Consider the following 12,822-nt stretch of genomic DNA (forward strand, 5'->3'; position numbering starts at 1 on the left):
GAGCGAAACTCCGTCTTCCCAAAAAAAAAAAAAAAAAAAAAAGAAAGTGGACGCATAGCCGGAGTCAAATAAAGATCAGCAATTCCTCTCCTGCCCTCTTCTCTTCACCCCCAGGAGTATTCACCATTCCAGTCTCCTCCGTCACCTTCCTGGCTGTTTCCTGGATGGCACAGGGTGCAGGAGTAGGCACATCTGTTTATTCTCTAGCAGCAAAGTCCTCCCAAGAGCAGGCACCGTTGCTGCTTCAGTGTTGTCCTGTCCCTTCTCCTGCACCTGCCAGGCTATGAACCTGCACACCCAGTGGATTCCTTCTCAGCCGTCCTTATCCCTGAGCTCCCGACTGACACCGCTGGCCACAGCCTGCCTCCCCAAACCTCTTCCTTTCTTGGCTGCTCCCAGCCGTCTGTCATTCTTTGTGCTCTCCTCCCTCCAGCCCCCTTTGAAAGGCTGGAGTCCTCCTATCCTGGGCCCTCCTCATTTCCCTTCTCACTCTGCATGTCCTCCCCGGGTGACGTGTACTCTCTGGGTGGCATGTGCTCCCCAGGTGGATTGTCCAACCTGGCCAGTGCACTAATGCTCTGGGTGACACATCCATCTCTGGCTCTGCAGCCTCCCTGAGACCAATGGCAAATGCCCAGCTGTTCTCCAGCCACTGGCCGCTGCACACCTAAGGCCCCTCAGTCTCAACACATCTAGACAGGAGCTCACTGTTCTCTTCTCCCTCCATCTGCTTCTTCCTCTTAAATTCCTCACTCAGAGAATGTCCTCACCATTTTACTGAGGGTTCAGTGACATTCCTTCATCCAGATGTTCCTCTTTCCCTCCATCTCATCAGCCACCGGGTACCTGAGATTCCATTTTGCCCACACCCACAGACATGCCTGCCCCTCCTGTCATCATCACTGCATCTGACTGAGGTCACCTCCTCACATCTCTCTCTCTCTTTTTTTTTTTTTTTTTGAGCCTCAGTCTTGCTCTGTCTCCCAGGCTGGAGTGCAATGGCATGATCTTGACCCACTGCAATCTCCACCTCCTGGGTTCAAGTGATCCTCCCACCTCAGCCTCTGGAGTAGCTAGGATTACAGGCACCCACCACCATGCCCAACTAATTTTTGTATTTTTAGTAGAGATGGGGTTTCACCATGTTGGCCAGACCGGTCTCAAACTCCTGACCTCAGGTGATCTGCCCACCTCAGTCCCCCCAAATGCTAGTATTACAGGTGTGTGCCACCACGCCCAGCCTCCTCACATCTCTTGACTGGACTGTTGCACCTGCCTCCAGCTGGCCTTGTAGCCACTGGCTAATGTTGTTTGGCGAGGCTTCATCCTGGCTCGCACAGTGGGCTGTGTGCACCTGGGGCTGGATGTGCTTTGCTAGGATGTGTGATCTCATCATGTGAATTTATAAACATCATTTCAGTTAATTTCATGTATTCCTCTCTAAGCCAGTGGCATCAGGATTATCACTGAAATGGAAACTGAAGCTCTAGGGGGGGTCTACCTAAGTTTGTGTAACTGAAGGATACAGGTGCTAAGGGCCTTGACAAGGTCTGTCTGACTCCAGTGCCATCCTCTATCCATCACACACACCCCTCTGCATCTTTTAGTGGATTGTAGGATATCCCCAAATGTTGAAAGAAGTGTTCATAAAATGCTCATATATTCCAGTGACACACCTGTGCACCAGGAGCCACAAAAGCTTGAGTCTGTTTTCAGGGCCAGTACTAACCATGTGAATAAACATGAGAGGGTTGGCAAGTCCAAGAGAGCATTTTTGACAGAGTGCTCTGAACTTCTGGTGCTTTGCTAGGTGAAAGAATTAGCTAAATCCCTGGGATGAAATTAGGCTTCACATAAACAAAGGCAGTTTCCAGTCTATCAAATTTTAGTTAGTATCATTGAGATAACAGTTTATAACAAGTTATACAACATAAAAGTTTTGACTCAAACGCAACAATCTCACTGCATTCTCTTTAAGGCTGTGAGGATGTGTCACACTTCTGTGAGTTCAGAAACGTTAAGGAATAGCCAGAATATTGGGATTTCTTTTGATTTTGAAAGTCACGGTGCCACAGGAGGCTGCGGCAAAAAATGAAGACAGCAAGTTAATAAGCATGAGCTCAAGGCGGCTGCAGAACTCTAAAACCGCTGTCTTTTCTTGGTCACTTCTGCATTCATTAAGAAAGAGACATTTACTTGGAAAGAAGTCACCAAAACCCCAGAGTGAAGAACGTTCCTTCTGTGTTTTGTGTGTGTGTGTGTGTGTGTGTGTGTGTGTGAGCATGTGTGCACCAGGCAACTCCTCTGAGATCACCTAAAGACACAGATTAAAATCATGCCAGCATTCTGATACAAAAGAAAACCAGCAAATCTCCCAAAGAGATTGCTTCCTTCTTAAAAGATATATTCCAGACAGAGAAATAGAAAATACACCAACGATAACAAGAAATAATTGAAAAAAGTAAAAAACACAAATCCTATCTATAGTCGAGCATTTAAAATTTGAACAACAATCTGGGAAAAGGATCATATTAAAGGGGTGGTTGGGTGGAATGCGGTGACCCTTCCCCAGTAGGAAGGTGGTGAACACCGTCAATGAAAGATGAAGAAAAAACAATGGCATTTCCACTGGAGGACTCTAAGGTCTCCTCAAGGACTCATCACGATGGGAGACGGGACTCACCTCAAACTAGCGGGGCTGGGGTGACAAAGTGCACTTGACTGGACACAATGGCCCACACCTGTAATCCCAGCACTTTGGGAGGCTGAGATGGGTGGATCACTTGATCTCAGGAGTCCAAGATCAGCCTGGGTAACATGGTGCAACCCCATCTCTACATAAAATACAAAAGTTAGCCAACTGTGGTGGCGTGCACTGGTAGTCCCAGCTACTTGTGGGGCTGAGGCAGGAGGATTGCTTGAGCTCAGGAGGTCCAGGCTGCAGTGATCTGTGATCACACCACTGCATTCCAGCCTGAGTAACAAAGTGAGACCTTTTGTCTCAAAGTGTCTCAAAAAAAAAAAAAAAATTTGGAGACAAAGTCTCACTACGTTGCCCAGGCTGGTCTTGAACTCTGGGCCTCAAGTGATCTGCCCACCTCAGTATCCTAAAGTGCTGCGGGTGGTGGGGGGGAAAGAAAGAAAGGATACCGCTGGAGCAAGTGCACCTTCTGGAACTGAGTCTGAGGTCTCTGAATCCAATGCCCATCTCTCAGTGCACATTTCAAAATAAACAAATGAATGGGGTCAGTGAACAAGAATATATGGCTGTTAAACACAATGGCAGCAGAGGCAATCATCTGAGGATATTAATGGTCAATAAGTCATGTTTCTGACTAAAAAATTTCCAATGAAATCCATTTTAAAGCCTAATAAAATCAAGAACCTTTGTGTGTTTAACTCAAATCTATATAAAATCTAATAAACAATGTCAACAGTATGTGTTTTAGTGTAGATATCCTTGGGTGGGGGATACAATACGCTTTCCCCGAAAATCTGGGAAAAGCAGCATATAGAGTGAGTCATTTGATTTAATGTTACTTCAGATATGATGCTGATATACAAACTCTATGAGGCTACGAGACGATGTCTTTAAAGAGTACATTCAAAGGTGTTACAAGAAGCTGACTCTTTAGAGCTCACCATTCTATTCTTCGGACCATATCTAGTCCCATTGTTTTTCACAGATTCACAGTCTAATTATTTTTACTATATATAAAGCATTTTCAGCTTCCCATATCTTTTTATTATTTTAAAATTATGTTCAACTGTATAATCACATCAAAACAACAGCATATTGTCATAACTCCTGATCTTATTTGTCTTATTCTTCTTTGCTAGTTATTGAGATGACAATTCTCTCCCGCTTTAAAAAGATTCTCCCCTTTTGAATTATTTTAATTTGATGTACTTAAAAAATTTTGGCTGGAATAATTTCTAATCAATGTTTTTCCAGGCTGGGCGTGGTTGTTCAGGCCTGTAATTCTGTCACTTTAGGATGCTGATGTGCGTGGATCACTTGAGGCCAGGAGTTTGAGATCAGCCTGGCCAACACATGAGACTTGTCTCTATTTATTTATTTATTTATTTATTTATTTATTTTTGAGACAGGGTCTCCAGCGCACCACCCAGCTAATTTTTGTATTTTTTGTAGAGACGGGGTTTTACCATGTCACCCAGGCTGGTCTTGAACTCATGAGATCAAGTGATCCACCGGCCTCGGCCTCTCAAAGTGCTGGGATTGCAGGCATGAGCCACCGTTCTGTCTCTATTTTGTTGTTGGTGGTGTTTCTTTCCAGATAAATATGTGGGTGAGGGTATACTTTGAGTACTTGCATATCTGAAGACTTATTTTGCCCTCACACACCAATAGTGGTTTAACAAGGTATGAAATTTTAAAGTTCCACTTCTGTATCCTCAGACCTCTGGAAACACGTGCTCTGCGTATTCTGGAAGACAGCACTGGAGGGGAGAGCTCTGCTGCTGCTCAGCCCGCGTCCCTGTTGAGATAATCTGCGTATTTACCGGTTTTTTTGTTGTGTCTTCAAAACCATTTCCCTTTGCTTTAGAAATCAGATATTTCACCAGATACAACAGCTGGGTTTATGTTGTTTTAAATTATTCATTCTTGCAGTGGGCAAGTCCTCTCAAACTCAATATTTATTGTATTCTAGATCATAAATGAAAGTTGCATTCACTTATAAGCAGGCACCTTGCTAAAGTCATGGAATAGCTCCTTTTCCCAGGCATAAAAGAGAGCACAGACCTGAACAACTATTATTCCTTACATCTCACAGAATTGGGTTCAAAAGCCCAATTATTATTATTTTGTTTTAAAATTTAAAAGGCAACAAGTAGTATCAGGAAATAATGGGTTCCCCCCCTCCATTTTTCGGTAGAGCGGGTAGACCCATATTTTCTGTAACTCGTAGGAGCACACGTACTTGCTATAGCTAAGCTCTGAAAAATACTACTAGGAAAGCATTTGGTTCCTTGAAAACGCTGGGATTCTGCTCCCGCCCTCTTGCACGCAGTTACAGAGCCAGGACGCTGGGGCTCGCCACCCTCTTGTGCTGCTGGTCCTCAAGCGGAGCAAACCTCCCTGCGCCAGGGTTGAGCTTCCACAGTAAAACGCAAGTGCAGCTCAAGTTCTTTCTCAAAAGGCAGGCCACACCCACCCACAACACCGTGACTGGAATAAAAGCTTTGCGGCCAAGCTAAAAGGCTTTATAAATCTCCTTTCATCTGTATTCTCAAAACAAAGTGCCAGACTCCTCGTGTGGCAGGAAGCGAGAGGCTTGGGTAGACATCCCCAGGGATTAGACCTGTGGAAGGCGATCAATCTAGGGGGAGACTTCCCAGAGAGGCTTATTAATTAGAGCGAGCGAGCTGCAGAAAGCTCGAGGCACCGAGAAGAGCAGAATCAGCCGGTTGCGTGCTCCCGGCTAGGTCAGGGGAACCATTCTGCCCACAGTGTAAACGCTCTGTAGCCTGTCCGCGCCCGCCGCCAGTCCCAGGATTCAGGAGCACCTCCCGTCGCCGCTCCCGGGTCCCCGCCGACCCCGCGGCCCCGGAGCGTTGCCCCCGCGGCCCCGGATCGCTGTCCCCGGGGCGTCCGCCGGCCGCGCGGCCGGGACCTACCGAGCAGCAGGAGCCGGTGCGTCTGCTGCAGGTCGCGCTTCTGCTCGCGCAGCATGCGGTCGATGCCCCGGCTCACTTTCCTTGCCTCCTTGGCCGCCTCGCGCTCCTCGGCGCTCAGCTGTTCGGTGCGCCGCCGCTTCTCCTTCTGCTTGTCCGCTTTGGGCCGAGCACACGCCGGGCTCCCGCCGCCGCCCAGAGGGAGCGGGGTCCGGGCCGTGTCCTCTGCGGCCGCCCGGACTAGGGCCGGGGCTGGGGCCGGGGCAGTAGCGGGCTGCGCGTCCTCCACCCGCGGCTCCGAGGCCGCGCAGGGGTCGTCCCCTGGGCCCCCGAAAAGCAGCGGTCGCAGACTGTAGCACAGACCCATGTGGGCGCGGCACTGAGCAGGGAGCGCGGGACTAGGGCTGGTTGGTCGCCGAGAGCGGCCTGGTTCCCGCGCCCGGTTCAGGCTGGCGCCGCTGAGGAGGGGCGGGAGGGGGCTGCACACGGACCCCGTTCGGCGCTGCCGGCCGCCAGCTGCGAAAAGGGGGTGCAGGGGGCCCGGACCGAGGGCCACGGCCCCTCACTGCCCCAGAGGGCCATTTTGCATTTTTCGCTGAGTGCAGGGGGTGGCGGCCGACTTGGCTGGAGATCACTTGATAACGCCCAGAGCTGGCACAGCCGACCGGCCTCCGCGAGCCCGGCCCCCGTTACCGTAAATGCCGCCGCCGGTCCAGCCCTCGCTACCGTAAATACAGCAGCCTGGCTTGTCTTTCGTTACCGTAAATACTGCCGCGCAAGCTGGTTCCCGTTACCGTAAATACCGTTGCGCGGGCGGGTATTCTGTACCGTAAATATTGCCGTCTGAGTCCGGCGCGCAGCTGCGGACAGTGCCGCAGTGGCTGTGCAGTCATCACCACCTGGAGCCGCAGTTGCGGCAATTAGAAAACTAGTGTGGCTTTGATCTTGAGTCACAGTAACTAAGGACGGAAAGCCGGGTGCAGGGATAGAGACCGTGGCTTTAAAGCCTTCAATTTCCCCAGTACACTGCTTGCAAAGATCTGTGCACCTTGCCACTCCCTTTTCTGCTCATTATCTTACACGTATGTCCGCACACTCTTTATCCTTACTTTAATTAGTATGATACCTTTGACCTCTACAAAATCTCCAATTCTGGAGTCTGGTCCACGACACCATTTTCAACTATCTCCACCCTTAAAAATAAAAACCGAGCACATATTAATTGCCATGTACTATTTATATTTGCTGAAATGAGAATATGAGATTGCACACTGTATTTTCTTAATCCAGAATATAGCGCAGAGGGGAGCAGATGTGCGATCAGACTAGATTCGCTGCCTCCACGACGCTGAGAAACAAGCCCGCCAGAGGTCCCATGTCATGTCTTCAGTTATTTCCCACTGATTCCACATCATCTAATATAGCTTCTGCAACAGGTGAACATTTCAATATAGCTTGTGAAAAACCTCCTGTTTTTATGTGCTTCTTGATTTCTGGGAAAATGACGCTTCTTGATTTCCGGGAAAATGACGTGGAATATTGTAACTGATAGTTGAAATACTCTAATGTCTCATTAACACACCAGATTAGGCTGTTTAATGCAACACAGCATGAAGCACAGTGTGCACTGTACACGTCGGCACTACGTGTAAATACTACATTGGATTACATTTTTTTTTTTTTTTTTGAGACTATCTCCCTCTGTCACCAAGGCTGGAGTGCAGTGGCGCGATCTCGCCTCACTGAAACCTCCACCTCCCAGGTTCCAGTGATTCTCCTGCCTCAGCCTGCTGAGTAGCTGGGACTACAGGTGCCTACCACCACGCCCAGGTGTGTGCATATGTGTGTGTGTATATATATATATATATATATATATTTTTTTTAAGTATTTTTAGTAGAGACTGTTTCACCATGTTGGCCAGGCTGGTCTCGAACTCCTGACCTCAACTGATCTACCCACTTCGCCTCCCTAAGTGCTGGGATTACAGGAGTGAGCCACTGCACCCAGCCTGGATTACATTTTTAAATCAGAAGTTGGAGATCTGGAATTCACACTTCTTTTGGGGGTCCTACTAACAACAAATGTGCATATATGTACTACTTTTGACCTAACATTGTCCCCAAAATTTTGCCAAAATTATGGCATACTTTTAGATATTTGAGCAAAAGAAAGTACTATAGAAAATCTAACTTGGGAAAATAGAAAAAGTTACTAAATATCACTGTCATTTTCACTATTCATTCACTCGTCCATCTGTCCATTTATCCATTCATTCATTTAATTAAGTGCCTACAGTATGCTAGGCATTCTTGTTGGTGCTGGGTGAGGCATGAGGCAAAGACATGGGTCCTCATGGAGTTTATAGACTAATGAGGTGGAAATATATTCAATCATGAAAACACAGGTAAATATATTAATTGTAAATTACGCGAGTGCTATGAAAGATAAAAGCAAGATTCTCAGAGTATAAGGGAGGGTCCTGTTTAAATCAGGGTGGGAAAGAGTAGTATGTGAGGCAAGGAAGGCTTTTGAAAATATTGAGACCCAGTATAATATAAGCAATTGTTTTTCTATTATAACTTATTAGCTAAACTTTATCAGTATCATACAAGAAGGATATTTTGTTTGCATATTAAAGCCAGCTGAAAATAAGACAAATACAGCATGGAGACGTATATTTTTTAAGACAGGGCTCTCTCTTTCACCCAGGCTGGAAAGCAGTGGCCTGATCATAGCTCACTGTAATGTAGAACTCCTGGGCTCAAATAGTTCTCCTGCCTCAGCCTCCAGAAAAGCCAGGATTACAGGTGTGCACCATCAGGCCTCTCTAATTTAAAAAATTTTTATTTTTAGTAAAGACAAGTTCTCACTATGTTGTCCAGGCTGATCTGATACTCCTGGGCTCAAGGGATCCTCCCACCTTGGCCTCCACACCAGGCCTAGGATGGAGTTTTATACTTATGTACATCTGTTAAAATGTGGCTCCTCATTGAAAAACTAATAATTTCAAGACAGTGATAGCAGAACATTCAACCTTGCATGTGGCCCTTGTATGAATTTGCAGGTCACAAGACCATGAAGCTGGCCATACTTTCTGGCTTGAAACGTCAAATAATACAATTTGGAGCTGGGAGAAAAACCAGACCATTAGCAGTGAAATCTTTGAAGGGAAGAAATGTCAGAGTTGTGAGCCCCACACATCTGTATATCAAATCTACCCAAATCTTTGGCAGATCAGTGAACAACAATAGATGGGGGAGACCCCAGTGGCCTGACAAAATACTAGAAAAGCTAAAAGAAAAAGGATTTCAGGTGCTTCTCACTTCAGGGGAGCCAGAGTTTGGAGTTTGAGTCAAGCCAAGTGAACTTTTTATAGTACATAACAAAACAAAAATTCATTAGAGAAATTAAGACATAACACAAAGTCTCTACAACATATCGTTCATAATGTCAAACAAACAAGAAAACACTAGACATGCACAGAAACAGGAAAACATGACCCACTAAATTTGATATAAATTGTTGCCTAGATGACTCAACTGTAACAATCAGCAGACAAGGATTTTAAAGTAGCTATTATAAATATGTTCACATATTTAAATACACATAATAAATGAGCAAATGGAGAATCTCAGCAGAGAAATTGAAGCATAACAAGAAATAAATGGAGATACTGAAATTGAAAATTACTATAACTGAAATAAAAATTCACTGGAGGTGCCTAACAGCAGATTGAAGACAGAATAAACTGATGAACTATAAAGTAGATCAATAGAAATGATCTTATATGAAAAAACCCTGGTTTTCTAATGAAAAACAGATGGAAGAAAAACAGATGGAAAAAAGAAGTGAAATAAAAACACACAGATCTTCAGAGTCCTGTTGGTCAATATATTCTGGTCTACTATAAGTGCAGAGCCTTAGGAAGTGAGGAAAAAGAAAATTTTGGAAAAAATAATTGTTTCAAATGTCTGAGACTTGGTAAAAGACAATTTATATATCCAAGAAACCCAATGAACCACAGGTAGGACCAATACATAGAAAATCAGGCCTAAGTACATACAGTAAAACTGCTGAACTCCAAATATAAAGAGAAAATTGTAAAAGCAGCTGAAGAAAAAAGAGACATTATGTGTGATAAACAACATATGACTAATGTTAGCTTTTTATCAGAAACAATAAAGGCCAAAAGGCAACAGAACAACACAGTTGCACTGCTGAAAAACAATGATCAACCTAGTTTTACATGCTGCAAAGTTATATTTCAATAATAAAGGTAAAAAATAAGATTAAAAATCTGAATTTGTCATCTAGTTGATCCACACTATGAAAAATGACAAGTGGAACTCTTTAGGGGGTATATGTCACAAGATAGTATCAGATTAGGGGAAAAATAAAGATCAGCAGAAATGGTAAATATGTGGGTAAATATGAAGACTATATATATTCTTTCCTTTTAAACTTAAAAAATCATATTCCTCTTCAAGAAAAAATGTTAGTAGAGTATGGTGTGTTTATGATGCATATAGATGAAATATATGTGAACTATATGAAAATGTTGCAAAAGATGAGGGTAAAGGAATTATATTCTCACAAACTTCCAACATTTTGTGTTAGTTTATTAACTATAAGTAGATTATGATAAATTACCAATACAACTTTTTGCAGTGTTAGAAATAGTCTATATCTGCTTTGTCCTATATAAGGTAGCTGCGCTAGTCACACATGTCCATTGAATACTTACAATGTGGGTTTTGTGACTAAGGAACTAGAATTTAATTTTATATAATTTTAATTAGCTCAAATTTTAAATTTAAATAACTACATTAGTTAGTAGCTATCATTTTGTATAATGCAGCCCTACAGCAACCACTAAAAAATAACGCAAAGTAGTATGTCTTAAAAGCCAATAGGGAAATAAAACTGAAATACCAAAAGAAATTACACCCAAAGAAAGAAGGAGCAGAGGGAAACAAACAAATGAACTGAATAGGAAACAAATATCAAAATGGTAGATTTAAATCCAACTGTAACTGAAAATAAATGGGCTAACCGCTGCCACCACCAAAATAAAGGACTAGAGAATATCAGAGTGAATTAAAAAGAGAAGACCCAACTCAATGCTATTTAGAAGGAACACACCTTAAGTACAGACACAAGTAGGTTGGTAGTAAAAAGGAGGAAAAAATACACCATTGTGTTATGGACTGAATGTGTCTCTCTCAAATTCATATGTTGAAGTCCTAAGCCCCAGTGTGATGGTTTGTGGAGATGGAGCCTTTGAGAGGTAATTAGGGTTAGGTGGGGCCCTGTGATGGGATAAGTGCCCTTATAACAAGAGACACCTAAGAGCTTGCTTACACCCTCCTTGCCATGTGAGGGCACAGTGAGAAGGTGGCCATCTATACACCAGGAAGAGGGCCCTCACCAGAGGACAGCCACGCTGACATTCTGATCTTGGACTGGCAGCTTCTAGAACTGTGGTAAAATAACTTGTTAAGTCACCCAGTCCATGATATTATGTTGTACCAGCATAAACTTACTAATGTACGTGCTGTATGAATCTCCCAGATCTGTGGTAAGAAATTATTACAAGCTGGGAAGGTTAAAACAACAGAAATTCATTATCTCACAGTTCTAGAGACCAGAATTCAAAGTCAAGGTGTTGGCAAGGCCACATTCCCCCTGAAGCCTCTAGGGGAGGATACTTCTTGGCCTCTTTCAGCCTCTGGTGGCTCCTAGCACTCCTTGGCTTGTGGCAGCATCACTCCAATCTCTGCTTTGTCTTTGCATGGCCTTCTTTCTTCTGTCTGTATGTCCTTATAAGTTCAGTCTTACTGGACTTGGGCCCATCCTAATCCAACGTGATCTCGTTTTGATCCTTACTTTAATTACTCTCTGCAAAGACAATTTACAAATAAGGTCACATTCTGAGGTTCCAGTTGGATGTGAATTTTAGGGGAACACTATTTAACCCACTACATGTGGAACCATTAACCACGAGAAACCTAGAGTGTCTCTATAATTATTAAGTAATATAGGCTGCAAGATAAAGACGTTTGTTGGGAATAGAAAGGATTATTTTATGATGTCGAAAAGGGTCAGTACCTCAGGAAGACATAACAAATATAAATGTATATACAGTGATTCAAAATATAATATCTGAAAGAACATAGGGAGAAGCAAACAAATCGACAGTCCTGGTTGGATCTTGTAACATGCTTGTCTCATTAGCAGAAAAACCAGGTCTGAGCTATAAGCCACCCCAATGAGTTGATATTTATAGAACCCCACACGTAACAAAGACAAAAGCTCTTCCCAAGTTGATGTGGAATTTTCATCAAGATAGGCCAGACCCCAGGCTCAAAATAAGTCTCAAAAAATTATAAAATACTGAAATTCTTCTAGCATGTTTTCTGGCCACAAGGGATTAAATGAGAATAACAGCCAAGTGTGTACAAAGTCCACAGATATTTGGAAATTAAACAATAAACTTCTAAATAATCTGTGATTCTAGGAAGAAATAACAAGAAAATAAGAAGTATTTTAAACTGAATGACAGTGAAAAATACCACATATCAAAATTTGTGAGATGTTGCTAAAGTAGTTCTTAGTTCATAGCTATAATTGCTTACTATCAAAAAGAAGAAAGCCTTAAAATAACTGATTTTCATTTCCACCCTAAGAATCTAGAAAAAGAGAAGAAATTAAACTCAAAATAAGGAGAACAGAGGAAATAATAAAGAGCAGAAATCAAAGAAACTGAAAACAAACCAGGAGGAAATGAGGAAAGCAAAATATTCTTCTTTGAAAAGTTTAACAAAATTAATAAATCTCTAACAAGAAAGAAATACAAATTACCGATATCAGGTATAAAAGAGGGCCTAGTGTTATAGAGTCTCTATTTATCAAATCATAACATGGGAAGATTATAAACAACGTTATGTCAACACATTTGACAACTTAGATGGAATGAACAAATTACTTGAAAATACAACTTAACAAAACTGGTACAAGAAAAAACCAGAAAATCTGAATAGTGGTCTATATAGCAAAGAAATTAGAGTTTCTTTAAAAGTGCCCTCACAAAGAAAACTCCAGGTATCGATGATTTTACTGATGGATTCTACATTCTTTAATTACAATCTGCAATGACAATTTACAATTTAAGGAAGAAATATTGC

At 43.1% G+C, this 12,822-nt stretch overlaps 1 protein-coding gene across 1 annotated transcript in view; it reads right to left on the minus strand.

Moving 5' to 3' along the window:
• The window catches only part of GNAL (G protein subunit alpha L), a 194,435-nt gene extending 187,820 nt beyond the window's left edge, over positions 1 to 6,615 (minus strand). Inside the window, exon 1 of the mRNA XM_017498485.2 lies at positions 5,641 to 6,615. Coding sequence (XP_017353974.1) covers positions 5,641 to 6,004 — 364 coding nt within the window. The 5' untranslated portion in view covers positions 6,005 to 6,615. The remainder of the gene's footprint in view (positions 1 to 5,640) is intronic.
• Positions 6,616 to 12,822: the final 6,207 nt, after the last annotated feature.

Source organism: Cebus imitator, unplaced genomic scaffold (assembly GCF_001604975.1).
Source record: "Cebus imitator isolate Cc_AM_T3 unplaced genomic scaffold, Cebus_imitator-1.0 Scaffold242, whole genome shotgun sequence".
NCBI lineage: Eukaryota > Metazoa > Chordata > Mammalia > Primates > Cebidae > Cebus > Cebus imitator.